The 19,106-nt window shown below is 42.5% G+C and overlaps 1 protein-coding gene across 1 annotated transcript; it reads right to left on the bottom strand.

Annotated features, from left to right (window-relative positions):
* Nucleotides 1–16,499: 16,499 nt before the first annotated feature.
* On the bottom strand, nucleotides 16,500–18,219 carry LOC104672408 (heterogeneous nuclear ribonucleoprotein A1). The gene is given in 2 exon segments (XM_010376209.2): nucleotides 16,500–17,220; nucleotides 17,223–18,219. Coding segments are annotated over 2 exon segments (1,068 nt in total). The 5' UTR covers nucleotides 18,165–18,219; the 3' UTR covers nucleotides 16,500–17,094.
* Between the last annotated feature and the right edge of the window lie 887 nt (nucleotides 18,220–19,106).

The following is a 19,106-nucleotide window of genomic DNA, read 5'->3' as shown; positions in this document are numbered from 1 at the left end:
TTTCTAGTTACTCCTTGGATTGTGAAATTTATTTATACAAGATTGCCCATCAAATTTTTTCTGTGCTTTCAGTAGCTTTCTGTTTGACTTTAACCACCTTCAGAGCACAGCTTATATTCTTCTTCATGATTTCAGTAATTTGTGAAGACAGTATATTTTTCTAAGAAGGCTGAAGTTTTCTTTTTATTTATTTATTTATTATTTATCTATTTATTTATTTATTTATTTATTTATTTATTTTTATTATACTTTAAGTTCTAGGGTACATGTGCATAACGTGCAGGTTTGTTACATATGTATACTTGTGCCATGTTGGTGTGCTGCACCCATCAACTCGTCATTTACATCAGGTATAACTCCCAATGCCATCCCTCCCCCCTCCCCCCTCCCCCCTCCCCAAAATAGGCCCCAGTGTGTGATGTTCCCCTTCCAGAGGCCAAGTGATCTCATTGTTCAGTTCCCACCTATGAGTGAGAACATGTGGTGTTTCGTTTTCTGTTCTTGCGATAGTTTGCTGAGAATGCTGGTTTCCAGCTGCATCTATGTCCCTACAAAGGACACGAACTCATCCTTTTTTATGGCAGCATAGTATTCCATGGTGTGTATGTGGAAGGCCAAAGTTTTCTAAGCCACAGCTTTCTGCTGCTTTTATAGAATACTATCTGTGCAGGGCTGTCATGAGAGTGGTTTGTGTTGTCTTCTCAGCTCTGATTACCACCGCTGAAGTGGGTGGGCTTATGTGGGCACTTACGTTCTATAAGAATCTGGTTCTTACTCCACTTCCAATTCCTAACTGATTTGACCCAGGAGAGCTAGTCCATCAGCTAGACAGAAACCAGTGATTCTCTCTAAACACTTCCTACCAAGAGACTCAAGAACCATGGCTGGATGGCACTGAGCTCTTGAATTAAAATGTTATGCAGAACAATAGTTGTGTGCAAGCTGAAGAAAAGCAGTAAGATTTAGGGAAATCTGCATTGAAGATGGACAGGGGAGCAAACCTACAGAAGGAAGCGAAGGCAGGATCATGTGGCCTGGAGTGGGCAAAGGAAAGCACTGCTGTCCTCTTGGGCCTCCCATGCCAATCTTGTGCTATGGGGCCTGGCCGATCACCTTTCTATGTGAACCAGCTATTTCTTATACCACACTGATCTTCCCTCAGTGAGCCAGGACCTAACCGTAGAGATAAAATACGTTAGGTCATTGAATACCTGTAGATTCTAATTTGGCAAGTGTGGAAAGGGCCTGGATAGCATATTTTAAAATACCTCACTTTGCAATTCAGCAGACCAGCCAAGATCAAGAGCATCGTCCTGCAGAATAAAGTCCCGGCTCCTTGCAGGTACACATCCCCTTCTGTGCCTTGGCCTTGTCTGCCTCAGTTGCCTCACTTTACCCCAAGTCCTGCCTCAGAATTCGTGCTCTTGAGCTTATGCTCAGAGATTTTCTCTAAGCTTTGGGGCTAAGCAGGATGGAATCCCCTCAGGGGCATCCTCGCCTAAGCTACAGAGCTACTCAAGGGGTCATATCTCCCTCTGAGTCCGCAATTCCTTCTCTCATCATTTATACCCTAGACTTTTCTCCCTTTTATACCCTAGACTTCCTTTGGTCCCAGGGAAAGCGCAGGAGGAATTAGGCCTTCTCTGGGGCCATGCCAGGTCCTCACCTGCCCCCGCCCCTGTGCTTCCTTTCACCTCCTCCTGGAATCACCCTCTTGCCTATAGGGAGTACCTCCCTTCTCTCCTCTCCATCTGTCTCCCTCCCCCAGCCTGAGACATTCAGGCCAGAAGAACATCCTGGCATCTACTGGGGGTCAGAAGGCTTTGGTGACAGACCTGAGCTGAGGGTGAAGAAGGGGGTCTGGTGTTCCAAGATGTGTCCTTCATATTCGTGATTTTAGCTGACTTTTTTTTTAGTCTAATAGTAAATGTAAATACCTATCTCTAGAACAGACACTTTACAGGGAGCTGTCTAGTACCACCTTAAGCTGAAATGAGAAAATATTTTCCCAATTAGCAAGACACCTTCTATTTCCTGAGTCGTGAGTGCCTGTTAATAGAGCAGTGTGTGGTTTCTGTCCTACTCACTGGTGGCTTCCTATAACTTAAAGAAGCTATAGTATTCTTTCTGGCCTCTGAGACATCAGGAAGGGAACCTAACTTACATTTCTGATTCTTGGGTTATCACACTTCTGACACCCCTGCCCCCAATTCCCTTCTTGCTGCTTCTTCCCTCTGCTATGCCAGCTGTTCCCTTTGCCTTGAATCTCTTGGCATTGCACTGCTTTACCATGCTGGCTCCTGCCTTTTCTTTCTTTCTCTCTTTCTTCCTTCCTTCCTTCCTTCCTTCCTTCCTTCCTTCCTTCCTTCCTTCCTTCCTTCCTTCCTTCCTTCCTTCCTTCCTTCCTTCCTTCCTTCCTTTTCTCTCTCTCTCTCCCTCTTTCTTTCTTCCTTTCTTTCTTTCTTTCTTTCTTTCTTTCTTTCTTTCTTTCTTTCTTTCTTTCTTTCTTTCTTTCTTTCTTTCTTTTTCTTCTTTCTCTCTTTCTCTTTCTCTTTTTCTTTTCTTTTCTTTCTTTTCTTTCTTTTGATTCTCACTTGGTTGCCCAGGCTGGAGTGCAATGGCATGATCTAGGCTCACTGCAACCTCTGCCTCCCAGGTTTAAGCTGATTCTCCTGCCTCAGCCTCCTGAGTGCCTGGGGTTACAGGCGCATGCCACCACATCCAGCTGATTTTTGTATTTTTAGTAGAGATGGGGTTTTACCATGTTGGCCAGGCTGGTCTTGAACTCCTGACCTCAGGTGATTCACCTACCTTGGCCTCCCAAAGTGCTGGGATTACAGGCGTGAGCCACCCAGCCTGGCCAACTCTTGTCTTGGCATCAACATGACTCCACATTTTTATTTTTCATGCAGGACTTGTTAGTCATTTAGTAAAGGAGACTCTGGACACCAGAAATAGCACCTCTCTCTAGAAGCTTTCCTCGATTTCCTCTCCTTTCTGCTCTCATAGACTCCATATCTGTCTCCATGGTGCACTGATCAGAGATAAGCACAAGGGCTTGATGATGGCTGAGTAATGGGTTAGTGGAGCCTACAGCAAAGGGTCTCTTGGCCCCAGGAGTGATAGCATGAGACTACAGCATGATTATAGGTGCCTGGAAGGAGCTGTGGAAAGGGGTGGGTGATGGAGAAGCAGAGGATAATGGATGGGGTGAGAGCAGACAGGGAGGAGCCACAGCCCGTGATGGGGCTAGCCTGGGAAGAGAACTGGCTCTGGAGGTACATGCTGGGAGGACCTGGAGCAGAGACACTTTGCAGAGAAGAGGAGATGACAGAGATTACCTGGCAGATGGATGTCTTTGGTCCTATAGGCTTGTGACTTTCAAATTTGTTTGGACCATAAATCATAAGGAAAACATTCTACTTCACAATTCAGCAAATAAATACACATCTACATGCTGTCTGAAAACAAGTTTCATAAAAAGTACTTTATTTTACTACCCGTGAAGCACTGATCTGTTCTATTCAATTGTAGTCTCTTTTATTGAAAAAATGCTGGTCAGACCATCTAAATTGATCTTACAATCCTTTAACAGATCAAGTTTGTGCATGTGTGTGTTTACCAACTTTTTAAAAAAATTTTAAATTCACAGATTAAAGAACAGTGAACATCCATATGCCCTTTATCTAGATTCATCACTTGTCACATTTATTTATGCTATGTACATGAATATAATACACACATATATGGACATGTACATATGTGTGTACACACACACACAACTGTTTCCCATTATTCACATATAGTTATACTCTAGAGAGTCAAAGTGAACGCTGAATTAGAGAACATGGAACCATTTCTCCTAAGGGAGATACAGAGCTAGATTGCTAAGAGCCTCTGCTGACGTTTTCATTAAGCTTGTTTTGTGTGCATTTCTGTTAGAAGACGCTTTATGTAATGTATATTGTTGATTCAGTAACATTGAGCATATGCCCGATAGTGCTATGACTCATGTCTGAATGAAGCTTCTCTAAGATGTATTTTCTCCATGAGGTTCATCACAGCTGTCTTGCTCATGGGAACACTAGACAGCACTTCAGCCTTGTGGTGGGGCAATCTTAAATAGTGAAATCACCAACAAAAACAAAAATGCAAAAAATGTGCCACTAAATAGACCTCAGAAAGGACACTTGTTTGCAGTGTGAAACAAGAAGACAGAGTGTTGGTCAGCCTTCCTTGACCTCAGCTGAGAATATTTGCATCAGGTAACTCAACGTTTTCATCACTTTGTGTACGTCTGCAAGTAACCATCAAAGCCCTATGAATATTGATTCAGGGGGCTATAATTCTGAAATAAATTTTAGCAAGTAGGCAAATCTGCAAATATAGAATGTCAGTGATGAGTATCAGCTGTATGTATGTGTGAAAGTTGCAGACACTATATCTCTTCCCCGAATGCATCTTTTTTTTTTTTTTTTTTTTATTATACTTTAAGTTCTAGGGTACATGTGCATAACGTGCAGGTTTGTTACATATGTATACTTATGCCATGTTGGTGTGCTGCACCCATCAACTCGTCAGCACCCATCAATTCATCATTTATATCTTGTATAACTCCCCAATGCAAGCCCTCCCTCCTCCCCCCTCCCCCCTCCCCATGATAGGCCCCAGTGCGTGATGTTCCCCTTCCCGAGTCCAAGTGATCTCATTGTTCAGTTCCCACCTATGTAGTGAGAACATGCGGTGTTTGGTTTTCTGTTCTTGTGATAGTTTGCTAAGAATGATGGTTTCCAGCTGCATCCATGTCCCTACAAAGGACGCAAACTCATCCTTTTTTATGGCTGCATAGTATTCCATGGTGTATATGTGCCACATTTTCTTAATCCAGTCTGTCACAGATGGACATTTGGGTTGATTCCAAGTCTTTGCTATTGTGAATAGTGCCGCATCTTTTAAGAATAAGGATATTCTGCAATGCAAGTACGTGACCATTATCTCACCCAGGATAACTAATCTTCTTTCAATAATATCATCTATTGTGCAGTTTATATTCAAACTTCTCCAATTTTCTCCAAGAATTTGAAGAGCTGTTTTTTGCGGGGGGCCTAAATTCAATCAAGACTCACCCACACATTGCATTTAATTGTGTCTCTTTAGTCTCCTTTAATCTATACATCTCCTGCCTTTTAAGAAATTGACATTGACATGTTTGAAGAGTCCAAGCCAATGGTCTCTTAGAATGTCCCACATCCTAGATTTATCTGGTTGCTTCCTTATGATTAGATGTTGACGAAACCCTTTCGGCAAGATTACCACAAAGAGGGTATTGTTTACTGCTTTTGCAGGCCAGGAGAAGGCTCCTATCAGTTTGTCCCTCTATTAGTCAGGCTGTTGCATTCCTTCATTAAATTACTGCTGTAGAGTAATGTAGGGTATGATGGCTCACGCCTGTAATCCCAGCACTTTGGGAGGCCAAGGCAGGAGAATCCCTTGAGCCCAGGAAATTCGAGACCAGCCTGGGCAACATAGGGAGACCCCCATCTCCATACAAAATTTAAAACATTAGCCAGGCATGATGGTACATACTTGTAGTCTCAGCTAATTAGGAGGCTGAGGCAGGAGGGCTGCTTGAATCCAGGAATTTAAGGTTGCAGTGAGTCATGACTGTGCTCCTGCACTCCGGCCTGGGTGACAGAGTGAGACCCTGTCTCAGAAACAAATAAATAAAAATGAAGTACTGCTCTAGGTGAAGTAGGGTCAGCGCTGTAGAGGTGAGGGCCTGAAGAGTGGAGGAAGAACCAGGAATCATTGTTGTGAGTGGGGCAGGAAGTCTTAGGGGCTGAATCCCAGCACTGAGATGCAGCAATCTCTCTCCCAGGAGCAGAGGGCCTGCATCTGTCCTGGAGCCCTTCCTTTGTCAAGGGCATGAAGAAACACAGCGTCAATGTCTGGGGGCCTACTCTCAATTTCCAGTGGAATTAGGACAAAGTTCCTTTAGGCTTGATATCATTTCTTTTAAGCCTGGGGCTTGAAGTTGGAGCATTCTAAATGCGTAGGAAACTGTTATGAATAGCAACAAAAGGCAGAGTAACTAACACCTGACATAGCTATTTTCCTTGCCATTGCCTCTGCATGATTTAATATTTAATATGCTTGTGGTCAAACCAAGTCTGAACAGAGCAAGTCTGAAGCACTTCTAGCAACACAGCCAGGTGGCCAAGAGCCCAAAGTGATATAACTGTGGTTTACTCACAGGCTTTCAGAGTAACCTTTAGGCCTGGTTGAACTCTCAGACACCACTTAGCATTTCCTAATAATGATCTGTAATGCATTTGGGAAGCCCGTCTGAATCACCCAATTAGATCATGCTTTCTAATAGGCTTCAATGCAGAGATGCTGCCAACAGCTTTGGCAGAGGCACACAGAGTCCCCTTCTTTGCAAGGCGTCTTCCACTCTCTGTTTTTGATTTCACTCTCACAACATCACTGTGTTGTATCCCAGGCGGATGTTACTATTCTCATTTGCAGATGAGGAATCTGAGGCTCACTGAAGTTAAGTGACTTGTGCAACATCACAAAACCATTGAATGGTTGCTATGAACTTCCAACTCAGGAAAGGGCTTGACTTTCCCCTCAGGTGCCCTTTCCACTGTGGTGTTGGGAGTTAAGCAGAGGCAGACAGGTCATTACTGGATGGGAAATGCCCTGTGAGCCATTGCCAGCTATGTTTCTGTGTTGGCCTCCAGCCGTGCTTGTCTGATCAGAGACAGGGGTTATGTGGTTAGAACTGGGAAGAAGGCACCCACTAAAACTCTCTAGTGACTTGTTTTAACTTTTGTTTTAGGTTTAAGGGTAGACGTGCAGGTTTATTATACAGGTAAATCGCATGTCACAGGGGTTTAGTGTACAGATTATTTCATCACCCAGGTAATAAGCAGAGTACTGGAAAGACAGTTGTTGGATCCTCACCCTCCTGCCACCTTGTACCTTCAAGTAGGTCCTGGTATCTGTTGTTCCCTTCTTTGTGTTTACATGTACTCAATGTTTAGCTCCCACTTACAAGTGAGAATGTGGAGTATTTTATTTTCTGTTTCTTTGTTGGTTTGCTTAGGATAATGGCCTCCGGCTCCATCCATGTTGCTACAAAGGATATGATCTCATTTTTTTATATGGCGGTGTAGTATTCTGAGATGTGTATGTACCACATTTTCTTTATCCAGTCTACCATTGATGGGTATATAGGTTGACTCCATGTCTTTGCTAATTGTGAATAGTGCTGCGGTGAACATACATGTGCATGTCTTTATAGTAGAATGGTTTAGATTCCTTTGGGTATATACCCAATAATGGGATTGCTGAGTTGAATGGTAATTCTGTTTTGAGTTCTTTGAGAAATCGCCAAACTGCTTTCCACATTGCTGAACTAACTTACATTCCCAACAGCAGTGTATGAGTATTCCTTTTTCTCTGCAACCTCGCTAGCGTCTGTTATTTTCTGACTTTTTCGTAATAGCCACTCTGACTAGTGTGAAATGGTATTTCATTGTGGTTTTGATTTGCATTTCTCTGATGATTAGTAATGTGGGCATTTTTTCATATGCTTTTTGCTGCATGTATGTCTTCTTTTGAAAAATCTTTTTATGTTCTTTGCCCACTCTTTAATGGGGTTGTTTTTTGCTTGTAAATTTAAGCTTATAGATTCTGGATATGAGACCGTTGTCAGATGCATACTTTGCAAATATTTTCTCCCATTCTGTAGGTTGTCTGTTTTCTCTGTTGGTAGTTTCTTCTACTGTGCAGAAGCTCTTTAGTTTAATTAGGTCCCATTTATCCATTTTTGTTTTTGTTGCAATTGCTTTTGGAATCTTCATCACAAAATCTTCTCTGTAGCCTATATCCAGAATGCTATTTCCTGGGGTATTTTCCACAGTTTTTATATTTATGCTTTACATTTAAGTCTTTGGTTCATCTTGAGTTGATTTTTGTATATGGTGTAAGGAAGGGGTGCAGTTTCAATCTTCTGCATATAGCTAGCCAGTTATTCCAGCACCATTTATTGTATAGGGAGTCCTTTCCCTATTACTTGTTTTTGTTGACTTTGTCAAAGTTCAGATGGTTGTAGAGGTGTGGCTTTATTTTTGGACTTTCTACTTTGTTCCATTGGTCTATGTGTTGGTTTTAGTACCAGTACCTTATTGTTTTGATTACTGTAGCCTTGTAGTATAGTTTGAAGTCTAGGTATAGAATCATATTGTCTACAAACAGAGATAGTTTGACTTCGTCTCTATTTGGATGGCTTTTATTTCTTTCTCTTGTCTGAATAGGAGTGGTGACAATGGGCATTCTTGTTTTGTTCTGGTTCTCAAGGGGAACGCTTCCAACATTTGCCCAGTCAGTGTGATGTTGGCTATGGGTTTGTCGTAGAAGGCTCTTATTATTTTGAGTTATGTTCCCTAAATGCCTAGTTTGTTGAGGGTTTTTAACATGAAGGGATATTGAATTTATTGAAAGCCTTTTCTGCTTCATTGAGATGATCATGTGGTTTCTGTTTTTATTTCTGTTTATATGATGAATCACATTTATTTATTTATATATGTTGAACCAACTTGTGTCCCAGGAATTAAAGCCTACTTGATCATGGTAGATTAGCTTTTTTATTTGCTGCTGGATTCAGTTTGCTAGTATTTTGTTGAGTATTTTTGCATGTGTGTTCATCAGGGATATTAGCCTGAAGTTTTCTTTTTTCATTGTGTCTCTGCCGGGTTTTGGAATCAGAATGATGCTGGCCTCATACAATGAGTTAGGAAGGAGTACCTCCTCCTCAATTTTTTGGAATAGTTTCTGTAGGATTGATAGCAGCTCTTCTTTATACATCTGGTGGAATTGGGCTGTGAATATGTCTGGTCCTGGGCTTTTTCTGGTTGGTAGGCTTTTTATTACTGCTTCAGTTTTGGAACTCATTATTGGTCTGCTCATAGGTGTGTCTGTAGTAGTCCCCGAGGGTTTTTTGTATTTCTGTCGGATCAATGGTAATGTCCCTTTTGTCTTTCTGATTGTGTTTATTTGGATCATCTCTCTCTTTTTTTTTCTTTATTAGTCTAGCTAGTGGTCTATCAATCTTATTTATTCTTTCAAATAACAAACTTTTGATTTTGATGATCTTTTGTATATTTTTGCATCTCAATTTCATTCAGTTCATCTCTGATTTTGGTTATTTCTTTTCTTCTGCTAGCTTTGGGCTTGGTTTGCTCTTGTTTTTCTAGTTCTTCTAGGTGTGATGTTAGGTTGTTAATTTGAGATCTTTCTAACTTTTTGATGTGGGCACTTAGTGCTAGAATCTTCCCTCTTAATATCTAGTGACTTCCCAGAAGGTCAGGAGCACCCCCTCTACTGGAAGCATCAAAAGTGGCCCACAGCTTGGTGGTTAAGACCATAGACTTAGAGTTAGATCGAGATTGGAATCTCAGCTCTGCCTCTTACTGATGTGCGGCCTTGAGCAGGTTGTTTAACCTTGCTCGTTGTAAGTCTTCTTACCTATAAAATGTGGTTTTACAGTTTTTTATGAAGAATGAATTATTGTATGTAAGGTACTTAGATCAGTAGCAGACACTCTACAATTAGTAACTGTTATTATATAATGCACTTAGTAAACACTCAATAAAAAGCCATTGTCGTGGCACTGAGACATTTTCATGAACAGTGGTTGCTACTTGCAGACAATGTCATTGAGAACTGAACATATTCTGTGACACTGTCTCCCAGAGGCTAAAGAAACTTCCTAAGTACAGAAGCCTGTGATTTGCACCTATATAATGTGCTCCATGAGACAATTTTCCATCATGTCATCAGCAGTGCATTGAATAAGTGCTGGGCAAATGGAGGTAAGAGTTGTGTTTCTTGCCCTCAGGGAACTTATGATCTGGCTGGGATTGGCCAGTGGGGGAAGGTGTAAAAACCCGTGCATAGAACATAAACACCAAATACAGTAACATTGTCCATATGGAGAGGATTGGGTCCCCTTGGAGTACAGAGAATTAGGGGAGGCAAGAGCCAGGGTGGCCAGGCAAGGCCTGGCATAGGAAATTGACTTGAACAGTAATATTAAGTCATTCCTACTCCCTCCTTGCTGAGCAGGAGTGAGAAAGCGAACTCCCAATGACAGGTACCGACTTGGTGTCAGTTCAGAGAATCTCCCAGGCCTCTCTGCCCTTTAGTGGGGATGTTACCTTGTATTCAGTTGTAATTCTCTCAGAGGGTCCAGGCAGCTGGTGTGGGTATTAGTAAGGGTCAGGCCATATATGGGTCTGGGAAGCTCTGTCCATCTACCTGTTTGTCCACTCCATTATCTATATTTGTCTATATGTCTGCCTGTCCACATCTGATCATTTGCCTGTCCATCTCTTCATCTGTTGACCTGTGTATGTCTGTCCTTCCACTCATCTATCCATCTCTTAGTCTAGTCATCCATCTATCTGCCATCTATCTGTGTGTCCACCTGTCCTTTCCATATTTCTATTGCTTATCTTATTCCACAAAAGATTTGCAGTGGATTACAGAAAACACAAGGAAACAAAACAAGCGCACGCACACACAGGATTAGAAAGGTCTATGAAGCTAAGAAATTGCAAATGGGAAAGGGGCTAAAACTCAGACTATGTAGAAATGACATAATTGGTTGCTGCTATAGTTGAGCCACAAATTTGCCTCCTATTTATTTTTACAGTTATCTTCCCTGAAGTAGACACAATCTACTATTTGTTTATAAGAAAAAATATTTTCTCTTATTTTTAGCTCAAAAATAACTTTATCTCATGAAGCTTCCTTCAGTTTCTGGGGAGAGGCAGATGTTGGTAGTTTTACATGGTGGCTTCTAAATCAGACCAGCCTAAGTTCATATCCTGCATCCATCATTCAACAACTGAGTAACCTTGGGCTCGTTGAGTCTTTCTGGGTCATACTTTCCTGATCTATAAAAAAATGGGATAAGCCAAGTATCACCTCAAAGGGCTACAGTGAGAATTAACTGTGATTGTATATACCCAGAACTTAGTAAGGTGTGGGACACATAATTAGTCTTTAATATGTGACAGCACTTGTTATTATTGAACTTAATCAGGTTTTGAAAGCAATCTCTTGAGTGTGATTGAGCATTAGCATTCACTCAGCTTCTGCATGCAGAAATCGTGCAGAAAGTCAAGGCCAGAACAGTTGTGCCCAGGATAGTGCCTGTTAGCCTTGGATGGGCAGGGAAGACACTCTCATTCTCCAGTCTGTCCTGTTGATTAGCAATCTGCTTTTTCCCTGTCCCTCAAGACCAGTCATGGGGGAGGGCTTAGCCAGACTGCCCTCACCTTGTGGTCCCAGCTGGGAAGTAGAGACTAGGCAAGCTGCTGTGACTCACCTAATCTTCCCAGCAGTGATCCCTTTGTGCTTAAAGATGATTAATTGCATGGGGGAGCAAGTGTGCATCCCTCTCCTTGGCTGCAGTTGCCTCTCTCCCTTAAGTTCCGTATAGCCAGCAGCATTTCACTCTTAACCTTGCAGTCTTCCTGGCCTGATTTGCATCCATAAAGTTTCTATGTCTTATTTAGGAGTTGAACCATCTCTCCTTAGAGACCAAGGGGTGTGGGGCAGGGGACAAGCAGGAGGCGATGTGGCTTATTCTGTCTGAGAGCAAGAGCCAATGACTCGGTTGTGAGTGTCTATATTTGTGTGCGAGGGAAGATAGGGTGAGAATGGAATAATTCTACTTTGTTTTTACTTTTAAGTATTGCACAAATGGTCTTGGGAGTCCGCTGGCAGCTGGTAGACTTTGATTTAGAAAGCAATGAATTATATCCTCCAGTTGTGAGTAAAATTACAAATATCTTCAAGATGTGCAGTGCTCTGGGAAAGGCAGCTCACTCATCCTGGCTTTGTGGATGCCTCCTGTTCAGAGAAGGACACAGCACCTCTCTCTCCAGAGGGGAAGTGGGAAATGGGGAGAAGACTGTGGGGAGCGTATCCCACAACACAGGGACTAGAGAAGAGTATGATTTAGGGACATAGCCTGGACCAGATATGGGGTAGGCAGGAATGGGAAGGCCAAGTGAAGCAACATGGGCCCCTTCCAGTCTTTGCAGATAAAATCCTCTCAAATTCGTATCTGGAGAGGAGTTGTGTAGGAGAATACCTGGTATCATCAGGTAGAATGGATGCTACTTGATGAAGGGTTCTTCACCTCAGCAGCAAATATATATATATATATCTGATACAATGTCTCACTCTGTTGCCCAGGCTGGAGTGCAGTGGTGTGATCTCAGCTCACTGCAGCCTTGACTTTCCAGGCTCAAGTGATCCTGCCATCTCAGACTCCCAAGTAGCTGGGACTACAGGTACACCACCACACCTGGCTAATTTTTGTATTTTTTGTAGAGAAGGGGTTTCACCATGTTGCCCCAGGAGTTTCAGACCACACTGGGCAACATAGCAAGGCTTTGTCTCTACAAAAAATAAAAAAATGAGCCAGGTGTGGTGGCATGTGTCTGTAGTCCCAGCTACTCCCAGCTGCTTGAAAGGCTGAGGCAGAAGGATTGCTTGAGTTCAGGAGCCTGAGGCTGCAGTGAGCTGTGGTTGCTGTACCGCACCCCAGCCTGGGTGACAAAGCGAGACCCTGTTTCAAAAGAAATTAATAAGGTATGGTGCTCTTGGGATGTGAACCCTGTGGATAGGGAGGATCAACTTTTTGTGTATATGCAGGTTCCACAGCGCCAACTTCAAGACTTGAATATGTGTGGATTTTGGTATCCAAGGGGATCCTGAAATGAATCCCCCAACTCTACTGAGGGACTGCTATATATTCGATAATTGTTTTTCCAAAGAGGTCACATCTTCTTGGTATAGTTAAGCATATTGCAGAAGGAGGTTAAGCAAGATGTATACTTGGGGAAGGCAACCAAAGGGAAAGGTTGCTGGAAGGGAGATTTGGCTCCTTCCCAGCTAACCCTTTGGCCAGGGGCCCAGCTCCAAGTCCTCCAGCCCGAGCACATGGGAATGAGAACAGTGGGGCATGCCATTTTGAAAAGAAAAAGCTACTAAGTACCTGCATAGAATAGATATTAAGAAGAGATTTGTGTAGGGATTTCAAAAAGAAAAAAACCCATTGATTTAATAACTAACAAATTTCCTTATGGAAACAATGAGATTTCATCAAGCACGTATTTAATTTATGGACACTCAACAATTTGCTGGATAAAAGAGAAAGAAACACACGTAGGAGCACACACACACACTCACTCACTCTTAAACGGTCGGGGCCATTGTCCCTGCCACTCTCAGTGCTTATATACCTGGTGAGCATGAACGGGAAATTAGAACATAGGCCTTCTTCAGTAGGTCTCAGTTTTTATGAACCATACACAGAGTGAGTCTTTTGATGCTTTGGTGTTTAAAGGTTTTTGTTTTGTTTTGGTTTTGCTTCAAAATGATCAATCTACTTCATTTCATACTCACTGAAGAAATGAATCTGTTGTAATCATGGAGGAAACCTTGGCTCTGTTGGACTTACTGAGAGATACTGTCTTCAACATGGTGTTGTCCTAAGGAAATTTCAAGAGTACTTTTAATCATTTGTATAAGTTTAGTTTTAGATACATATAATATATAAAACTCAAATTAGTGACTTAAGATGAATTTTGATATCTTTCCAACAAAAAGTGTCCAGAGAAAAAAATGGTCCGGGTTGGTGACTCTGCGGCTGTGGGAGACCCAGGTTCTGCCTGTCTTCTGATTCTTCTAGTATTGGCACATGTTTTCCAACTCAAGGCTACCTCGTGACCCAAGGTGATTACAGTAACATCTTAGAGTCACGTTCTAGGCCAGAAGAAGGAGAAAGGGAGGAAGGAGCACAAAGGTGATCCTCCCAGTCAAGTAAACCCCTTTGAGATGCTTTCCCAGCAACTCCAACGATGACTTCAGCCTGTATAGCATTGGCCACACCTAGCTTCAAGGGAGACTGGGCATACTGTTACCCAGACTAGTCCTGGGGTTCTATTAGCAGGTGAGAAGGGGAGAATGAGTGTTGGGGAGAAGACAGTCTCTGCTATGATTTTTTTGCTTATGAGCTGACTTTAAAATCCAATCCCCACATAAGGTAGATCTCCGATGTAACTCAGAGCTCTCCAGGTCTTCTGGGGCTATTTGGGACTTGCTCATTCCTAGAAGGCAGGTGTGCTGACCTGGGCTAAACCAGAGGGCACTAGGGCACCAACTGACATGGTGCGAGTTTGCTCTACAATTTGGATGGAGAGAAGAAGGGCAGAAAGTAGGTTCTTTATCTTTAATTTATGGAGGAAGAAAGCAAGTACGGCAGTGACAGTTTCTCAGGGACAAGAAGGGCTAGAAACACAGTGGTGCAGGATGCAGGAAGGAAGAGGGAGAGCTTTATTGGTGGTAGGGAGACTGGGGGTGGGGATGGAAGGTGGGGCCTTTAGCACTTTGTATCACCAATGGTGAGTTCTGGGAGCTTTCTGTAGAGGGTGTGTCAGAAAATGTTCTGGGAGTGTGTTAGGCCATTCTTGCCTGGCTATAATGAAATACCTGAGACTGGGTAATTTATAAAGAAAAGAGATATAGTTGGCTCATGGTTCTGCTGGCTTTACAGAAAGCATGGTGCTGGCATCTGCTCAGCTTCTTGGGAGGCCTCAGGAAGCTAATAATCATGGTTTAAGGTGAAGGCGGAGCAGGTGTGTCACAGGCCAGAGCAGGAGCAAGAAGGGTGGGGAAGATGCACACGATTGTCAATGACCAGATGTCCCAGATCTTGTGTGAACTCAGAGCAAGAGCTCACTTATCACCAAGGGGATGGTCTAAGCCATTCATGAGGGATCTGCTCCCATGATCCAAGTACCTCCCACCATGCTCCCCCTCCAACATTGAAGATTACATTTCAACATGAGATTTGGGTGGAGACAAATATCCAAACTATATCAAGGACTGTATGAGCACCCACTTTTGGAGTAGGCACTCTGCCAGGGAGAGAAATGTTTTTCTGCCCATACACAAATATACCCTCGTTACGGTGACTGCTGGAGTTGGCCAATTTTCTTTTATTCAGCTTACCACTCTAGTCTGCCTTTGGTCTGATGTTCTCTTAGAGTTATTCTGAGAAAATGCAGCCTGAGAAGATCAGCAGACAAGTAGACAAAGACAAATGTACAGGGATGTTCAATGCAGCATTGGTTAGAGAGTAAAAAACTGGATACAAACTACATGTTCTAAATGCTCATCAATAGCATATCAGTTAAATTATGAAACAGCTATCTAAAGAATGCCGTGGGGTCTGTAAAACAGAAGACAAGATTTATCTATTCACTGGCATAGAATGAGCTCCATGACATATCGCAGAGTGATAAAAGGGTCACAAATCGTTCATTTATAGTAGTATCCCATTTATATAAAATGTTAAAAAATATAATCTATGCATATTTATGCACAGAACAATATCACAAAGAACGTGTTCCAAGATGTTTGACATGACGATATTTTATTTTTATTTTTATTTTTTTGAGACGGAGTCTCACTCTGTTGCCCAGGCTAGAGTGCAGTGGTGCAATGTTGGATCACTGCAACTGCTGCCTCCTGGGTTCAAGAGATTCTCCTGCCTCAGCCTCCCAAGTAGCTGGGATTACAGGTGCCTACCATCACACCTGGCTAATTTTTTGTATTTTTAGTAAAGACAGGGTTTCACCACATTGGCCAGGCTGGTCTTGAACTCCTGACCTCAAGTGATCTGCCTGCCTCAGCCTCCCAAAGTGTTGGGATTACAGGCATGAGCCACCGCACCCAGCCAGACATGGTGACATTTTAGATAATCTTTTCTTCTTTTTTATACGTCCCTGTGTTGATTGAACATTCCAAGGGTGTGCTATCTTTATAATCAGAAGAAATTAGCTATTTCATTTAGGAAAAAATACATGTATGTAAAAAACTGGAAGAAAACACTCAAATGGCCATACCTTTTGGTTGGAATTATAGGTACATTTTTTCTCCTTTCTTCTCTTTTCCCCTCCAGACTTTCTAGTGTGATTATGATGTTTATCATAGAACAATGAATTAAAAATAGTACTAAGAGAATAATACTAATTGTTTTCAAGGATGGTTATAGATGCTTTTGCATTCATGGTCGTATATCTACATAACAATTCAACCTGTCTTCCATCCACCATGCCTAGTCAGGAAGGCAGGCACATAAACAATGGACCTTAAACGAAGGTGACAAGTGAGACATCAACAATAAGAACAAGGCCCCATGAGGCCACCAAGGAGGCACCAGGATATCTGATCAAGCCAATAGCGGGGTGGGAAATGACAATAAAAGAATATTCATTTGTAGGAAAGGATTCACCAGTCAAGGAATTGAGAGGGACCCCACAGGTCATCCAGTCTCTTTCCTGGGAATGTAGCCATCTCCTCCCTTATATCTCATCAGAGGGTATTCAGTCTTTTTTTTTTTTTTCTTGAGAGAATTAAATCGTTTATTGATTACACATGATAATGGATGATACACAAGCTTCATTCCCATCTATAATTTTATCTGGTACCATTATTCAATTTAGATATATTGCATAGGATGTGCCAACAATCACTTTTATAACCAGTAATTCCATGATTTTGCTTGGGTAATCCCTTTTAATGGTGAACTTCAGGTCACAACAGTAACTATCAGTTCAACTACACCAAGGTTTCCGAAGACAATGGCTTCTCCACCCAAGCAGGTTGTATATAAATTCCAAATAGAACCTGGCATCACCCTGAAGGAATTCTAACTTCACACTGTTGGGGAAATTTACCAAGATGGCTTCAGAGTAGACTAACTTTACACAGCACATTAAAAAAAGACATTTATTCAGCGTCACGATCAGACTATTACATTTAGCAATCAACAGCATGGGTGCAAAAAAAAAATCTACATTAAAACCCTTTGTTGGAATGCTTTACACTTTCCACAGAACAGAAACTAAAATAACCTGTTATACAATTAGTCACAAATACAGTCCTCGAGTTTTTTGCCCATACACATGAGTATTTGTCTAAAACATGTCTTCTTTGTAGCAGCTAGGCCCTGCCACCACTGTGCTTGGCTGAGTTCACAAATCTGTTGTAACCTGTAGCTTCCCTGTCACTTCTCTGGCTCTCCTCTCCTGCTAAGCTTTGTTTCCTAATTAAAATCTTCTGCCACTGCCATAGCTACTGCTGCTGCTGGAACTGCCATAGCCACCTTGGTTTCGTGGTTTTGCAAAGTATTGGCCTCCACCGCCATAGGGGCCAGAGCTTCTGCCTCCAAAATTTCCTCCCTTCATGGGTCCAAAATTTGAAGACTGATTGTTGTAATTGCCAAAATCATTGTAGCTTCCACCACCTCCAAAATTGCTTCCATCATTACCAAATCCATTATAGCCATCCCCACTGCCACCATATCCACCACCACCACAGCTGCCACCAAAGCCACCACGACCACGGAAGTTTCCTCCACGACCGAAGTTGTCATTCCCACCGAAACCACCTCCACGACCACCACCAAAGTTTCCAGAACCACTTCAGCCTCTTTGGCTGGATGAAGCACTCGCCATCTCTTGCTTTGACAGGGCTTTCCTAACTTCATAGTTGTGGCCATTCACAGTATGGTATTTCTGAATGACAATCTTACCCACGGAGTCATGGTCGTCAAAGGTTACAAAGGCAAAGCCCCTTTTCTTGCCACTGCCTTGGTCAGTCATGATTTCAATCACTTCAATTTTCCCATACTGTTCAAAATCATCTCTTAGGTGATGTTCTTCAGTGTCTTCTTTAGTGCCACCAACAAATATCTTTTTCACAGTTAAGTGGGCACCTGGTCTTTGAGAATCTTCTCTTGAGACAGCTCTCTTTGGTTCCACAACTCTTCCGTCCACCTTGTGTGGGCTTGCATTCATAGCTGCATCCACCTCCTCCACAGTGGCATATGTGACAAACCCAAAGCCCCTGGAACGCTTGGTGTTTGGATCTCTCATTACCACACAGTCCGTGAGTGTTCCCCATTGCTCAAAATGGCTCCTCAGGCTCTCATCAGTTGTTTCAAAGCTCAACCCTCCAATGAAGAGCTTCCTCAGCTGTTCGGGCTCTTTAGGAGACTCTGACTTAGACATGACGGCAGGGAGAAGAGAGACTTTAATGATGCTTCTTCGGCGGTGTCCACGGGCAGAAAGGAGAGAGGGTATTCAGTCTTGTCTTGAACAGTTGCAGTGGCCAGCAAGCTCAAAACCATGGACGTCTGCTATATCCATTGCTGAATGCTCCATTTATTAGAAAGTCCCTGGTCATACTGATCTCAACTCAGTCTCTTTGAAACTTGTACTAATTGTCCCTCTTTCTATTTTGTGGGTTAACAAGAGGCAGGTCTCTTCGACCAGGACTGAATGCCCTTGGCAGTAGCTTTCAAAGTGTCCAGTGAAAGCCAGGTTTCCCAGAGATGCCTCTTCTGAATGCTCCATTTGGAACTGTGTTGCTTTACAGAGCGAGGTGGGCACTGAGAACTTCAGCTCAGGTCGGGCCTGGCCAGCTCAGGACCTCGCAGGAACAATGTTTCTCTTGCCTTGGACCTGCCTCTCTGTTTATAGTGGGGGCCCAGGACCTGTCATTCTTGCTACCCCATCTCTCATTGTGGCTTCTTTTTCCTTGGTCCTTGAGGATTTTTCTCATTTCCCAGTCTTTTTCCCAATCTCATTTCCCAGTCAAGACTCTGTAGCCTTTTGCTAACTTTCTGTGCAGAGATAGTTTTCTGTTTTCTACTTAAGTTAGTCAAAATCAGCTTCTGTTGTATGCAACCCAAGAACCCTGTCTGGTACAGATGGCATTCACTTCTTTATTATAAATAGGTATTATATTAATCATTCATATTAAGATTCTGGTTAACCAAATCCATCCTTACCCCACTCCACCCCTGATTACTTTATGCTGAGGCTGTCACTAAGTCAGATCTGTCTATCCTGTGCATGTGAAAGTGATCTTTTATTTTTACACTTTAATCTATCTCCATTACATTAAATTTTGTTAATTTGGTCAATTTCTGTTGCGGTTACTTTTAATCT

Source organism: Rhinopithecus roxellana, chromosome 15 (genome assembly GCF_007565055.1).
Source record: "Rhinopithecus roxellana isolate Shanxi Qingling chromosome 15, ASM756505v1, whole genome shotgun sequence".
In the NCBI taxonomy this organism is placed as follows: Eukaryota; Metazoa; Chordata; class Mammalia; order Primates; family Cercopithecidae; genus Rhinopithecus; species Rhinopithecus roxellana.
The sequence above is the reverse complement of the archived record's forward strand: the minus strand, read 5'-3'. Positions and strand labels throughout refer to the sequence as shown.